Raw genomic sequence first — 14,021 nt, forward strand, 5'->3', positions numbered from 1 at the left:
AACTGAGAACCGGCCAGAGCTGCCAGGAGGGAAAGGCGAGGAAGGAAAAGAATTTCAATGAGTCCAGGGGGCCTCTGCTCCCTCAACAACCAAACTGTGATGGACAGCCTGGCAACCAACCCTCTTCACCACTACCACCACGCCCCGGGAGCCTGAGACCCAAAGGAGATGTTAAAAACGGGCTCTGCAATATGGGTGCTAAAGAAAACTTCTTCCAACACTCACCAAAAAGTGAGCCCTCGATAAAGACAAGAACTCACCGGTCCCCAAACCTGTACTATTCTCTCCCTCCCCAGCCAAGATATTCACTACCTGCCAACCGTCTCAAAAAGGGGAGGTTCTCGGCCTCACGTGACATTGCAGTCACGTGACCTGGGCCCGGCTGGAGCGGAGGCGTGCGTCCCAGCTCCCGGAATCGGAGGGGGCCGGGAGTGCTCGCCCCACCCCAGCCCCCAGCCTGACGCGACCATGTTGTCCCGCCTGCTGAAGGAACACCAGGCCAAGCAGAATGAACGCAAGGAGCTGCAGGGTGAGCCGAACATCGGGTCTCTCTCGCGCCGCGGCCTAGCCTCACCCCGAGCCTGGACCTCGAGTAACGGCCCAGATCCCGGGAAGGGCGAGGGCTAGTTGCACGGGCATGGAGGGGACGGGAGGTGGCTTTTTTGGAAATTCCGTTCCCGTGCCAACGGGCTCCACTCCCTTTAGCAGTTCTCCGGCTCCCTCTGCAAACGCCTCCTACTCTCGGTCTCGGCCGCCCCCTAGTAACGCCCACCGCTCACGGAACACTGTGCCGATTGGTCCAGGCAGCCTCTCATCCTGGAAGTGGGAAGGGACGTTCCTGAAGGGGGGAGGGTGTGTGGGACCCTACAGAGATTGGATTCTTGGAGGCCTGAAATCATTGAAACAGGCGTGGGGCCCTTGTTTCCTGAACCCGGCCTGGGAATCCGAAGTTACCAATCCTTAGGCCAAAAAAGTGAGAAAAGAGTGCCTGGGAGTCTGGAGTCCTGGACACTGCCACTAACTCGTTAGCGTCCCTTGGCGAGTCGCTTCCCCTCTCAGGGTACCAGTTTCCTCACCTCTAAAATGAAGAGGCTTGCTTTGTGTTTGGCAAAGTCCTTTTCAGGTCTGGCACTCTGAGATTAGTTGAGGTGTCCCCGCAACTAGCAGAATAGTAATGAATGGGCTGGGAACCTTCAGCACCACCCCTCAACAAACCAAGTCGCCATTCCGGTTCCTTTCCTCTCCCCCCAGAGAAGAGGAGGCGAGAGGCTATCACTGCAGCGACCTGCCTGACAGAAGCTTTGGTGGATCACCTCAATGTGGGGTATGAACCTCTTTCCATGGACATCAGCTGCCCCTGCCCAAGTTTAGGAATTGGCAAGGTCTAGCGAAGGGCAGAGTGCTCTTGAAGGGGTGAGGCGTTCCGCTCATTCCCTACCCAGTCCAAGTTTATGGAGCGAGGCTTGAGTCAGCTCTGACCCCTAAATTGGGCAGGGAGGAGCAGCCACAGTGGTTGGAGAAGCAGCCAGATTTTCCCCTCCCCACAATAACCCCTAGTGCTCACAACTTGATGCCATCTGCCCATTTCCCTTTACCCCTCCAAGTCCAGCTGTCACTTTGGTGGGAGGGAGGGCACCCTCCTTCACCACAGCTTACCACCCTCTCCTTCTCTACCTCCCACCCTCTGGCAGGCCTGGGGAGCAGCTGTCAGGAAGGAGATGGCACAGCTGGTGAGGTGAAAGCAGAACCTATGCCAGGAGCTACAGCAGAGCCAGGCTGTCTCTGCCCTTCCTTCTGGGTTTCCAGGGACCACCCCCTGTTCCAGTCCTAAAAGAGAATGCCAATAATAACTAAAGACTTGAAAAGGAGCAAAGAATATTGTCTCTTGACCCTGAGTGACCCAGAAGAGTGCAGAGGTGATGATTTGATAGGCCGTCTGTTGAAAGAAAGGAGGCAGTATGATGCCTTTCATCCCAGAGCAAGTAGAATAGCTTGGTTGTGAAGGCAGAGACTGAGTCACCCAACTGAGCCAGGCAGGGGCTGTCATCTTCATTACTCATTTCTGGGGAAGATTAGGGGAAGACAAGGCTATGTTGGAGCCTCTGATCTCCCCCTACCCCCCACCACTGCCCCAGACCTCTCCCTTTACTCAGTGTGAATAAGAGAAAGCAGGAGGTCAACAAGAAAAACTGAGATTTTTAAGAACTCAAAGGGAAATCTTGAAGCATTGGGAGCCCCCTGCTCTGTTTCAGCTTCTACACCACCTCTTAGTGTGGCCCAGCTGTCCCTAAAGAGAAGGGACAGGGTCTACCCCCTTTCCTCCTTCCCACATTGGTGCCTCCTGGGCTCTGCTGTGAGGTTAGCCCTGGCTTCTCCCTCTCCTCTTCCTTTGCTAAGGGCCACCCTCACTTTCAGTCTAGAGGGCAGCTAAGCCAAAGCCAGATTAGAAAGGGTTTTGTGTTGCTGCCTACGGCTCCTCTCATTCCCCGGAAAGGAACACAAAGGCTTCGTCTATCCCAGCCCCTGTCAGGTGTCCTTCCCACTCTCTCCACCCCACCAACCCCGTGCCCCCTCCAGCCCCCACAGATTCCAGTGGGTGGGGGCACCGGATGTGGAGTATCCCAGCTGACCTAGAGCTTTGGGGTGGGAAGTGAAAGATTCACCAGCCAATAAGAGAAAACAGTTATTGCACAATTATTATGCAGTTATTGCAGGAGGGTTGTGGGGGAATGAGGGCAGGCAGAGAGTTGGTGATACCAACATCTTGGCAGTAATGGTAACTGCAGCCAGCACCTTGGTTGAGGAGAAAAGCTATTACATAGAGCAGAAGAAAAGTAGAAAGTGTGCATGTGTTTTCATTCATCTGTGTGGGCGAAAGGAGAAGGGTTGGAAGAGAGACTGAGAGCCAAGAAGCAGCCCCTGGGAGATCTTCTCTCTTCCCTGAGTTCCTGGGGAGGGGGTTGCTCTCCCATCCCACCCCAGATTCAGGGAGTGGCCCAAGTTCCCTTCCCAACTACTTGCACAGATCTCTGGGCTTCCAATCACTGCCAGATGTGTCCCTCCCTGTTGCTGGATTTTCCCAGCTTCCCTGTGCCCTCTTTTCCTTCCCAGCTTCTTCAGGCATATCCCCCCACCCAGGTTAGCCCTCCCTGCCCCCACCCAGCTTCAGGAACTCCTTTTGGGGGTAGGGGATGGTATGTTTCTCGTCAGCTCCCAGCGAGGCTCTCCTGGGAATCCTGGGAATGGGAAAAAGGAGCTGGCTTCATTTGCACATACTAGTGTCCTTTGTATCCTATCCCAGAATGGCCAAAATCATGAGGTTTTGCCCAGCCTGACTCCTGGCTGGCCCCCTACTCTTGCAGTGGTGTATTAGTCCTAGAGACCACTCCTACCAGGTGGATGAGTTGCTCTCCTCCTTCCTCCAACCTTTAGTGTGGCCCAAGCCTACATGAACCAGAGAAAACTGGACCATGAGGTGAAGACCCTGCAGGTGCAGGCCGCCCAGTTCGCCAAGCAGACTGGCCAATGGATCGGGATGGTGGAGAACTTCAACCAGGCACTCAAGGTGGGCCACACTCCCTACATCACCAGCCCCATCCTGGGCCCCCACTGAATACCTCCAGTGAGTCACCTCAGGCCTGGGGTAAAGGAGGAAGTAGGGGTGATCCCAGAAGCCCCATCTATGGCCCCAGTGTCAGAAAAGCTAGAAAAAGGTAAAGGTAGTTGGTGGGTCCAAGTACAGGCCTTTGTAGGAGACAGGTGGAAAGTGCCCCCATTCATTCCCCAAGCCACACTCTACCCAGCCTGATTTGTGGATTCCCACCCCCGCCCCTTCCTAGGAAATCGGGGATGTGGAGAACTGGGCTCGCAGCATCGAGCTGGACATGCGCACCATTGCCACCGCCCTGGAATACGTCTACAAAGGACAGCTGCAGTCGGCCCCATCTTAGCCCCTCTGCCATCCCCCTCTACCCTGCTCTTCCTACCTCCCCATGGGGCAGAAGTGGGGCTGACAGCCCACGAATAAAACACAAGCTTCCATTTCTCTGTGGTACCTTTTCAGGAGCTACTAGCTCAGCCTGATGGGGTGGGAGGGGAGTGGAAAGGTCAAAAACTGTTTCCCTAACGGACGGGCACCTTTTGGGTAGAGAGTGAAACTAGCTTCCTCTTACATCCCAACTCTCTTTTCCTCCTCTGGCCTGGTGCAGGTGTCTGTTGAGTAACCAGAGGGGGAAAGTTCCCACACAGCCCCAGAGAAGGTCCCCGTGGGCCCTGCCCCAAGCTTCCTAACTCAGGACTTCAGTTTCCTGCAGAGAAATAAGACAGGGAGTGGGTCTGATCCCGGTTCTGGCAATCTGCCTCTCCACGTGCTTATGGCCTCTCCCGGCCTGGTGCTAAGCAGTGTCATGAGTCTGGGCCAGGTGGGAGATTAACTCGCATGTGGGGACACTTCGGGGCTGGGAAGGGGGAGGAATGGCAGGTACAAGGTCACCAACAGAGAGGGGCAGCTGTCATCCTTGACATATCCCTCCTCCTGGGAATCCATGACAGAGGTGGTCAGAAACATTGACTGGAAAAGTTAGCCCAGAAGGGGGTCTGGGCATGCCTGGCCTGTGCCAAGCCCTGGCTTGAGCTGGCGGGCTCCAGCTTCCCTGGCCCCTCCTCCTCGCCCTCCCCAGTACAGCCCACGTGCACTTAATACTTCTGGCACCCAGTCCACCGCTGCGGACTTCGGCCTTAGCTGTAGCCTGGGAAGACTGGGAGCAAAGTCTCTCAAACAAAGCAAAAGAAGAAGCTTCCGGCGTTGTAATACCTGCTAGCTTTCCCTAGAGGAGGTAAGCAGGGTACTGGGAGCTGGGGTGCAGAAGACTTGCAAGATATTACATGTATTGATAACTCAAAGCTTTAAGCTTTTAAGGTGCTTCCTCACACATTCTCCCCCTTTGATCCTCCACAATTCCCCCGTGGGCATGGTGGGTGTTAGTTCTACTTGGCAGATGAAAAAACAGGTTCAGAGACTCAGTGAGATGGTCACCATTACACAGTAAGTTTGGGGCCACCAGGAATGAAATGCAGGACTCTGCATGTATGTGTTTCCTAAAACAAGGCCCAGCTTACATTCAGAGTTCAGATGTCCCTGGTTTAGCAGGAGAGAAGAGGTGACGACAAATAAGAAGGTCCTCCTGCTGCTGTGCAGCAGGGCTGCACACGGGACCCAGCTCAGCTGGTTTTCGTTAAGTTAGCCGCAAATACATGGCCAGCCCCGATCCTTGCTTTGCCTAGATGAGGCATAATTTGCCATTTGTCTGCCAAGCAGATAATTTCTCAAAATGCTGGGACCAGAGACTTTCAGATGGGGAGGATATTAGGGGCAAGGTCTTGGGGACTGGAGTAAACTAGACAAGTTTTGCTGCCCAGCCTCGGCTGCCACCTGCAGGTCACTTGGGCTGAGGCCATGTGGCTGCCTCTGCTGCTCGGAGCCTTGCTCTGGGCAGTGCTGTGGTTGCTCAGGAACCGTCAGAGCCTGCCCCCGAGTGAGGCCTTCGTCTTCATCACCGGCTGTGACTCAGGCTTCGGGCGGCTTCTGGCACTGAGACTGGACCAGAGAGGTTTCCAAGTCCTGGCCAGCTGCCTGACCCCCTCAGGGGCAGAGGACCTACAGCGGGTGGCCTCCTCCCGCCTCCATACCACCCTGCTGGATGTCACTGATCCCCAGAGTATTCAGCGGGCAGCCAAGTGGGTGGAAGCACGTGTTGGGGAAATGGGTGAGTATGGCTGGGGCCACGGGGGACATGGTGTAGGGTGTTCACTCGCAGGTGCTGTGGGAAGCCAGAGGGACTCTGAGGGGGAGGAGCAGTGCTCAGGTCCCCCCAGGAAGGAGAGGGGCCATGGGAATGCCCCACTACACTCAGTGTCTGTCTCACCTCCCCACAGGGCTTTTTGGTCTGGTGAATAATGCTGGTGTGGCTGGCATCATTGGGCCCACGCCATGGCTGACCCGGGATGACTTCCATCGGGTGCTGAATGTGAACACACTGGGTCCCATCGGGGTCACCCTTGCTTTGCTACCCCTACTGCAGCAGGCCCGGGGCCGGGTGATCAACATCACCAGCGTGCTGGGTCGCCTAGCAGCCAATGGTGGTGGCTACTGTGTCTCTAAATTTGGCCTGGAGGCCTTCTCAGACAGCCTGAGGTGAGGGGCAGGGCCCTGGCTCCCAGCCCGAAGGTCTGGGATTAGTGTCTGCCTTGCAGAGATGATTAAAACACAAGTAGTGGCATTCTTCAGAGGTGACAGTTTAGGGCTCGACTTCATGGGCTCAAATACAAGCCTCTCATGCGAGATTTGTGACCTTAAAAGTTAGTTCTTTTTACCCCCATTTGTTCCTTGTCTGTTAAATCAAGATGAGAAGACCTGCCTCATGGGTGTTGTGAGTGAAATGAGGTACAGGTAAGGCCTCAACAGTGCCTGGCATGTAGAAAATGCCCCCAAAAGCCTATCATTATTATTAGTGTTGTTATTAACTATTATGATGAGCTGGTACCTTTACATAATATTTTCTCATTAATTCTCCCAGCAACCCTCTAAGGGGAGGTATTAATACCCTTAGAGTAACATAACTTACCCAAGGCCACAGTAGGACTGTCTGCTCTCCTACAGAGCCTGGTCACTCTGTCCTTCTGCCCCTTATCTTTAGACAAGAACACTTGAAGTCCCTTGAGAGCACAGTGGAGACTTGATGAGGATGACACAGAAGCAGGGCCTGAATTTTGAGCAGAATTATGAGTCCTCTAAGCTAAGCCAACCTTCTGAAGGAAGCCTGCCTTTGTCACCATCACTCAGCAAATAATTTCAATATTGACTTTTGTCCCTATCTCTCAGTCTTTTAATTTTCCAATCGGCAACATGGAACACATACTTTATACTTGGATTTCTGCATCTGTGCCGGGGTGGTTAGATGTATCCCCACTTTCCTCCAACAAATACCAATCTACACCCTTCATATCCAGCACTCAGGACTCCTTGTGTTTGGGAGCTAGGGAATGGGGTTCTTCCACTTGGGAGCTAGGGAATGGAGTTGGCAAACTGGTTCTCAGGCCAGATGGGCCAGCTGCCTACTAGGTAATAATGGTTTTTACATTTTTTTATTGTTATAGAAGTATCTATATATCACTAATTTTTAGGCCTGCAGTACCAAAAATATTTACTGTCTGGCCTTTTAAGAAGTTCGCTGACCTGTTCTAGGTCATAGAAAAAAATACAAAGGAAAACAAATGTCAAAAATACCTCCATTCCTGTCTTTCACTTGCCGCTCATTCCAGGACAGCAGGGATATCCCTTACTGTCAGGACCCCCGTCCCTGGTCTGTGATTACTTTCCCATCTTAGCCCCCATCCATGTGCCTGAACGTCCCCTCCTTATGAGGGCAAGAACCCAGGAACTTCTCTCTGCCTCCCTCCAGGCGGGATGTGGCTCCTTTTGGGATACGAGTCTCCATCGTGGAGCCTGGCTTCTTCCAAACCCCTGTGACAAATCTGGAGAGTTTAGAGGATGCCCTGCAGGCCTGCTGGGCACGGCTGCCTCCAGCCACTCAGGCCCACTATGGGGAGGACTTCCTCACCAAGTGTAAGTAGCTGGGCCCGTATGCCAGAAGGGTCAGTCCTGCACCAGCCTGCTGGGAGGAGGTGGGCAGGGAAGTCAGGAAGGGGGTAAGGATGAGTGGGATGCCACCCAGGCCATGTGGAGCCTGCCCACTCCCCAAACTGGGCATGGGACTAAGGATTCCTCTCATCTCCACTGGGGAACAAGCCCCAGGACCCACAAGAGGGCCTGAGATGGGCTGGAGTGGGACAGGGACACTAATTATAACCACCCACTGGGCTGCAGACCTAAAAGTACAGCAGCGTGTCATGAACCTGCTCTGTGACCCGGACCTAACCAAGGTGAGCAGGTGCCTGGAGCATGCCCTGACTGCTCGTCACCCCAGAACCCGCTACAGCCCAGGCTGGGATGCCAAGCTGCTCTGGCTGCCAGCCTCCTACCTGCCAGCCAGCTTGGTGGATGCTGTGCTCACCTGGGTCCTCCCCAAGCCTGCTCAGGCAGTCTATTGAATCCAGCCTTCCAGCAAGAGATTGTTCAAGTGCAAGAACTTTATGTATCCCCACCCTGGTACTGCCTGGTACCTGGCATAAAATAGACAATCAATAAATGTGTACTGTTTAGAAAAAACAAACAGGTGGGCAAAGATGAAGGTGCTCGATTTGAGTGCTAACTACCCTAGGCTGCCTTATTGCCCAGGGTCTCTGGCCTGTTTAGTGCCTGCTAAACTAGCACCCACTGCGGGGCACAAGGTGGCCGTCTTGCATATCCAGGTGATCTTTGAAGCTGCACCTAAAGGAATGGCCACCAGAGGGCATTACTGGACATCTTTATTTTCTACATGGAGTAATGCTGCAATTCATTGTCTGGAGTGGGAATAGCAGTTATATATTTTTCTTGGGGGGGTGAGGGGAGGTGGTGAGGAAGGGTCAGAGCCAGGCTTAGTGGTTTCCATGGGGAAAAAGGCAGTACCCACTTACATTCTGTTATCTAATCTTAGTCAAGAAGGATGGACACTGGCCACATAGGTGTCAAAGCAACTAATCACCATCCAGAAAGGAGCTAGGCCCCTGGGTGGGGGAGGGAGTTGCTGGGCTCTCAGAGGTGAACAGAAGGCCAGGGAGCAGATGGTACATAGTGGGCTGGTCTCTCCCAAGTAGAACCTTTGTGGGGAATCCTTTTGACTTTTGCAGATGGCTTCATGAATGTTGCAGCACTGAGCCTGGCAGCACAGGAGTAGGAGGCAGGGAGGGCAGAGGGCCACAACCTCTTCCCAATCCCTGCTTCCACTGTCAGCCCAACCAAGGCCTTCAGCAAAATCCCCTTTTGCCAACACCCCCCAAAATAGGCCTGCCTGTCCCGGAGGTGCAAATGGAACACAGTCCCAGAAGGCAGGAACATGGAGGGGAGGGAAGGGATAAAGTATCACTCTTTAAGATAAACTGAGACTGTCTTTTCAGTCTGAAAAAATAATCCGTTTAATTGAAAAATGTGGAATATACTACCCCACTCTTCTAGATGAGGGGCTGAAGAGACCAGACCCCCTACATCACTTCATAGCCACTTTGGATACTTTTCACAAGGCAGCAGCCAAAGACAATTCCCAGGACCTAGAAGGAAAGATAGGGAGGAGGTATGGAGAGGAGTCAGAAGGGCGAGGTACCCCCAACCCATCCAAGAGACCTTAAATATACCTGGGGCTCCCCACCCCAGAACGTACCTCCTGCTCAGCACCCTCCTGCCCACTGCCCCTACTTCCCAGATGCCTTGGAATGAGTCCCAAGGGCACCTCTCACCTCAATAAAGGCAATGCCCAGGGCTGCTGCAGCCACCACCAGAATGTTGCGCCTCAGCCAGACCCCAATCTTCTCCACACAGCCCTGAACGGTAGCAGGCACCAAGGGTAAGAACACAATCAGGAGCCTCCCACCCATCTCCCCTGGTCCATCTGTCTCTCCCCCACCCTCTGTTCCTCTCACCCCACCACCCCTAACATTTCCATATCCCCTCCCCATCCCTGATCCCCAACTTCCCAGAGCCCCAACCCTGTCCACCTCCATTCCTGGTTCCTCTCACCTCTTAAAACATTTCCCAATTTTCCTAAGTCCCCTCCTACCTCATCTCAGCCTCCTGCCTACCTCAGTATGGATCTCTTTCACACTGAAATTAATCCCACAGCCCTGGGTGACATTGACGCAGCAGGAATCAGGGACTCGGCCCTTGGGCTCCAGAGGGATGGTCTCCCAGTCTGTGTAGTTAGCTGCCCCACAGCATTCGTACTAGGAGCGAGGAGATTTGGGGGAGGTTGTGAAGTGAACCTCCACCTTCAATATACAGATAAGAATCTCCTTCTCCCATTACCCCTGCTCCCAGCAACCCCACTCACTTTTTTCTGCATCTTGTCCAGGAACGAATCGGTCTGGTTCTGTTTTGGGTAATTCTTCATCTGCTGCCGGACACCCTTATTAAATTCTGACATCACCTGGGAGTAGGGAGGAACACTGTTGAGGTCAGAATTCAGGGCACCTGGGTGCCAGAGCAGCCAGGCCTCTGACACAGGGCCCTCCCCTTATTCCCTGCTTACCTTGTCTCTAAACACATAGCCAGCAATGGCTGCAGCCACCTCCACCAGCACAATAAGAGATAGGAAGATGACAAACTGCAGGAGCAAAGGACAGGAGTCAGGTTTGGAGTCTGGGTAAGGGTGGGCCAGCTGTGGCCCAGCCAGTCTCTGGAACACTCACACTGATTTTCCTCACTTCACCCACCCTCGTGAGCCCCCACAGAAGTGACTTTCCAGAAGTCCCAAGCACCCACACTGGCCCCACACCCTACTCACCGTGATCATAAGACAGTAGTTCTCCTTGCAGGCCCCACAGCAGCCCACAATGGCTACCAGGAAGAGGAAGGCACCCACTGCGATGATGACCACAGGCAACATGACCCACTGGTTGATAGTCTGACTCAGGAAGAGCTGGGCCCCTATACCCACAGCGATCAGTCCCACTGCACAGGCCTGCAAGAATGGCGGGTCAGGGTTAGCCCAGACCCACAATCCACACCCCTGGGGTGCATCCAGGACACAGACTTAACCCCATCAAGGAAGGACAGATTCTCACCCCTCCGGGAAACTTTTGACTGTGGGGGAGGAGGATGACCCATCCTTGCCCTAAAGAAGTTCCCATAACGCCTTAACCCCAGGGCACATATTCCTAACCAAGAGTAGTGCTTCCTGTGGGCCTCATGGGTTCCCAGAAGTGCCCTCTCATCATCTTCCATGCCCAACCCATCCCCATCAGCTGTGATTAGGGTTCCTCCAGCCAGCTAGGCCAGGGAAAAGGGGACAAGTATAGTGTGCCCCTCCCTGGACGAATGGTAGCCTCTCAGGGAAGGAGCAAATTGAGGTGCGCAGAGCCCTTCCCCACCCACAAGCAGCTGGGAGGGGTGAAGAGGGATTGAATGAAGAGGAATGAGGAGGTGGAGAGCCAGTAAAGAGGAGGTGGAGAGCCCCAAAGGAGGAAGGAGGCTGGGGAGGGCAGAGTAGCCCTGTAGCCCGGAGATAACATCAGCCGTTGGCTGGTTGCCCCACTGCCCCTATCACAAGTGATTGGGTCACCAGACAGGAAGGGCCAGGAGGGGTTGGAGCTTGAGGGTGCTGCGCACTCAGGCTGACCATTCTCATCCAAATCAGCTTCAGAGGTCCCAGAAGGCTGGAGGAGGGGGTGGCCGTGCAGTTTTCAGCTGTTCCCCGGGGTTTCCTTCCACATCTGGTCTCCAGCTGCCTTCATTCTTGGTCCCTCAGCCCTCAGCTATCGGAAGCCAAGTCTTCCCACACCCTGCCAGCACGCCCCCATCGTCCCCACTCCCCACTCACGCAAAAGGCCAGCAGAAAAACGTAGTGCAAGATCTTGACACATTTCATTCCTCCTTCCACCGCCATGGCTGACGGGCCTGGGGCAGAGGGGAGGGTAGGGGGATTAGAACTCGCCGAGGGGGCTCTCGGTTTCCGGGCTCCCTGCCGGCCCTCGAGGCCTTCCCTACTCGGCCCCCATTCCCGGCCCCGCCCACCCGGATCTACGTCTCCCAGCCCCCTCTTCTCCTCGGCCCGAAAGGGGTGGGGGCGACCGCCGAGCAGCCCGCACCAGCTCGTCGGCCCCGCGGCCCAGGACAGATCGGAGGGCGCGGACTCTCGGCCGCCAGCCCCAAGAGTTAAGCACCCCTCCCCGGCAGACCAGTCCCGAAAACGGTCCTCAGCCCAAGCCCGACCGCCCGTCACTTTCCCCTACGCTCTGACCACCCCAAAAAAATAGGTGCGGCCGGCACCCCAACCCACTCGGGCCTCTGGAACTTTTCAAAGTTGCGAGGGCCTGGGAGCTGCCCGGGGCGCCGCACGTCTTCGGAGGCCGGGGCCAGCCTGGAGGAGGGGGCTGCCGGCGATCCGACGACGACGACGACGCAGCGGACCTAACCCTGCGCCTCACCTGGGCTCCTCGAGGCTGTGCGCTCCTCTCCCGCCGCCGGTCAGGGGTTCTCTAGCTGCGCCCCCCGGCTCCGACCCCGCCCGCCGCGCGGCCCCGCCCAGGCCTCCAGCCCCCTCCCCCGCCGAGTGGCCGCCGGCCTCCCTCATGTGACGCGGGAACAGCTGCGGCCTGAGTCACCCAGCCAGCGGAGGGGAGGGCCGAACCCGCGCTGGGTTAGGGCCACGTGGCCCCGACCCGGGAGATAGCACCCACCCCGGCCGAGTGAGAGCACTAGGAGCAGGACCTCTGGGTGCCTGGGTCTCTTATGGCGCCTCCAATCCTGTGCCAACTAGGGTAGAAGAGTGGGACGGAGCGCTGCTGGGTTCTCTCTGGTTCAGGGAAGCGGAGGAGGCGTGTGAGAGCCAAAGCAGGGATGAGTGCCCGGGCCGGGTGGCGGAGCTGAGGCAAGGTGACAAGATGGTCGGCCAGAGACCTCCCAGTCCTCCACCAGAGCCCCCTCCCTTCCTCGGGCTCCATCTCTTTTCAAGGCCCTCTCCTTCCCCGACAGCAGAGGGCGCTGTTGGCTCCCTGGGATCGGGTGTGGCCAGAGTAAACAGAGAAAGTTCCCAGCCTCATACCCTGGGAGTCCCCCAACATTCTACAGGGGTGTTTCTGTCCCCCTCTGTTAAGTCTCTTCTCCATTTTCTAGGGCTTCTGAGTAGCAGGCTGAGAAGGGGAGAAAACCCTTCACCAGGCCATCCCATCCAGTCAATTATGATCCAGCAGAGTCAGGTCCCTCCCTCTGTGGGAAGATTGACAAGGTCTGTGCTCCCACCACTCCTTGATCAGCCTGTTGTGGTGGATGGGCACTAAGAGAGACATGACATATACTCCCTGGATTTCTCCACCCCATCCTAGCAGACAGCCCTTCTCATCCCAGAGTGCAAAGCCAGGCGAGGGCTGGAAGTGGAGGTGAGAGGTTCAAGCTGCCTCCCTCCCTTGTGTGCGGTGGTGGTCCCCAGAAGTTGCTGTGTGCATAGGCCAAGGACAGAAGCAGCCAGCACATTCTCCCTCCCCCAGCCTGCACCCCACCCTTTAGATTCCTACAATCCTGCCTCAAGAATCACTTCCTGAGTCTCAGTGTGTGTACACAAAGGAAAGAAACTGTGTGAGCAAAAGGAAGGAGATCTGGGCTGTGCTGAGCACCAATTTCCAGGGTCACAGCCTTCCAGCAAGACACACCAAGCCCATTCCGGACCTTGCTTCCCAGTTATTCTAGGAGGCATGCTGTGGAGGAGGAGCGAAGATGCTGGAGAAAGGCGTATTCAAAGGTTTCTTTATTGTATTGCCTCTAGATACCAGGCATGTGGTAGGCACAGGGCAGGGGGCAGCAAAGCAGGGAAGTCAGTGGCCCTACCCTCCGCCAGCAGGCAGAACCAAGTCCACACTGTGAACAGACAGAAACATCTGGTGGCAGCTGGATGAACCCAGAGGGAGGGACAAGTGGTACCTCAGCCCAGGGAGGAAAAAAGAAAAGAAAGGATTTCACGGAAGTGGGTGGTGCTCTCTGAGGTGACTTTAGAGAATAAAGGGGCAAGCTCTCAGTTCCAAGGACAAGGAAAGGGCCAAGTGTAAAAAAGGAGTAGTTTTAAAGTCCATGGCAGGATAGGAGTGGGTGGTTCAAAAGGCTCAGGAAGGATGTGGTGGTAAAAGATAGACGGGAGGGAAGGTGGTCTAAAGTCAAGATTAAGAAACTTTAGACACGTAACAACCAAGTATAATGCTTGGTCTTTGATTCAATCAAACCACCTGAAAGATATTTTGGGAACAACTGGGCAAATTTGAATATGGACTGAGAATTAGACATGAGAAAATATTTTTGTTAGCTATGATGATGGTATGAATATGTAAGAAAATTACTCTATTTTTTAACGATTCATACTAAAATGTTAAAGGGAGAAATA

At 54.9% G+C, this 14,021-nt stretch overlaps 3 protein-coding genes across 7 annotated transcripts; 2 read left to right on the forward strand and 1 right to left on the reverse strand.

Moving 5' to 3' along the window:
• The first annotated feature begins 347 nt into the window (after positions 1-347).
• BLOC1S1 (biogenesis of lysosomal organelles complex 1 subunit 1) lies at positions 348-4,041 on the forward strand. Of its 2 annotated transcripts, XM_088799878.1 has the most exons (5): positions 348-529; positions 1,252-1,324; positions 1,692-1,730; positions 3,433-3,565; positions 3,840-4,041. In XM_088799878.1, the coding sequence occupies exons 1-5, from the start codon at positions 469-471 to the stop codon at positions 3,948-3,950; spliced, it is 417 nt and encodes a 138-aa protein (XP_088656004.1). In that variant the 5' UTR covers positions 348-468; the 3' UTR covers positions 3,951-4,041. The 2 variants fall into 2 exon arrangements, with proteins under 2 accessions (XP_088656004.1, XP_019597953.1); XM_019742394.3 differs by lacking the exon at positions 1,692-1,730 and having other exon boundaries at positions 352-529.
• A 133-nt stretch (positions 4,042-4,174) lies between these two features.
• RDH5 (retinol dehydrogenase 5) lies at positions 4,175-8,231 on the forward strand. Of its 2 annotated transcripts, none has more exons than XM_019742389.3 (5): positions 4,175-4,835; positions 5,419-5,765; positions 5,935-6,193; positions 7,461-7,624; positions 7,886-8,231. In XM_019742389.3, the coding sequence occupies exons 2-5, from the start codon at positions 5,456-5,458 to the stop codon at positions 8,107-8,109; spliced, it is 957 nt and encodes a 318-aa protein (XP_019597948.3). In that variant the 5' UTR covers positions 4,175-4,835; positions 5,419-5,455; the 3' UTR covers positions 8,110-8,231. The 2 variants fall into 2 exon arrangements, with proteins under 2 accessions (XP_019597948.3, XP_019597949.3); XM_019742390.3 differs by having other exon boundaries at positions 5,438-5,765.
• Positions 8,232-9,046: 815 nt separating this feature from the next.
• On the reverse strand, positions 9,047-12,528 carry CD63 (CD63 molecule). Of its 3 annotated transcripts, none has more exons than XM_074325596.2 (8): positions 12,331-12,528; positions 11,472-11,548; positions 10,437-10,613; positions 10,182-10,256; positions 9,984-10,079; positions 9,736-9,876; positions 9,394-9,477; positions 9,047-9,207 (listed from the first exon to the last, which is right to left on the reverse strand). In XM_074325596.2, exons 2-8 carry the CDS (start codon positions 11,535-11,537, stop codon positions 9,142-9,144), a joined length of 705 nt encoding a protein of 234 aa, XP_074181697.1. In that variant the 5' UTR covers positions 11,538-11,548; positions 12,331-12,528; the 3' UTR covers positions 9,047-9,141. The 3 variants fall into 3 exon arrangements, with proteins under 3 accessions (XP_074181697.1, XP_019597950.2, XP_019597951.2); XM_019742391.3 differs by lacking the exon at positions 12,331-12,528 and adding an exon at positions 12,079-12,218; XM_019742392.2 differs by lacking the exon at positions 12,331-12,528 and adding an exon at positions 11,931-12,125.
• Positions 12,529-14,021: the final 1,493 nt, after the last annotated feature.

The sequence above is a fragment of the Rhinolophus sinicus genome, chromosome 1 (assembly GCF_057876585.1).
Source record: "Rhinolophus sinicus isolate RSI-liver-muscle chromosome 1, RSI-T2T, whole genome shotgun sequence".
NCBI lineage: Eukaryota > Metazoa > Chordata > Mammalia > Chiroptera > Rhinolophidae > Rhinolophus > Rhinolophus sinicus.

Bases quoted from the DNA above. Each gene is read 5' to 3' on its own strand.
- BLOC1S1 (XM_088799878.1), top strand. From the start codon at position 469: ATGTTGTCCCGCCTGCTGAAGGAACACCAGGCCAAGCAGAATGAACGC. The intron at 530-1,251 runs GTGAGCCGAACA...CTCTCCCCCCAG, and splicing joins TGAACGCAAGGAGCTGCAGG to AGAAGAGGAGGCGAGAGGCT. The intron at 3,566-3,839 runs GTGGGCCACACT...GCCCCTTCCTAG, and splicing joins ACTTCAACCAGGCACTCAAG to GAAATCGGGGATGTGGAGAA.
- CD63 (XM_074325596.2), bottom strand. From the start codon at position 11,537: ATGGCGGTGGAAGGAGGAATGAAATGTGTCAAGATCTTGCACTACGTT. The intron at 10,257-10,436 runs GTGAGTAGGGTG...TTGCTCCTGCAG, and splicing joins ACTACTGTCTTATGATCACG to TTTGTCATCTTCCTATCTCT. The intron at 9,877-9,983 runs GTGAGTGGGGTT...CCTCGCTCCTAG, and splicing joins TGGACAAGATGCAGAAAAAA to TACGAATGCTGTGGGGCAGC.
- RDH5 (XM_019742389.3), top strand. From the start codon at position 5,456: ATGTGGCTGCCTCTGCTGCTCGGAGCCTTGCTCTGGGCAGTGCTGTGG. The intron at 5,766-5,934 runs GTGAGTATGGCT...ACCTCCCCACAG, and splicing joins AGCACGTGTTGGGGAAATGG to GGCTTTTTGGTCTGGTGAAT. The intron at 7,625-7,885 runs GTAAGTAGCTGG...ACTGGGCTGCAG, and splicing joins GGAGGACTTCCTCACCAAGT to ACCTAAAAGTACAGCAGCGT.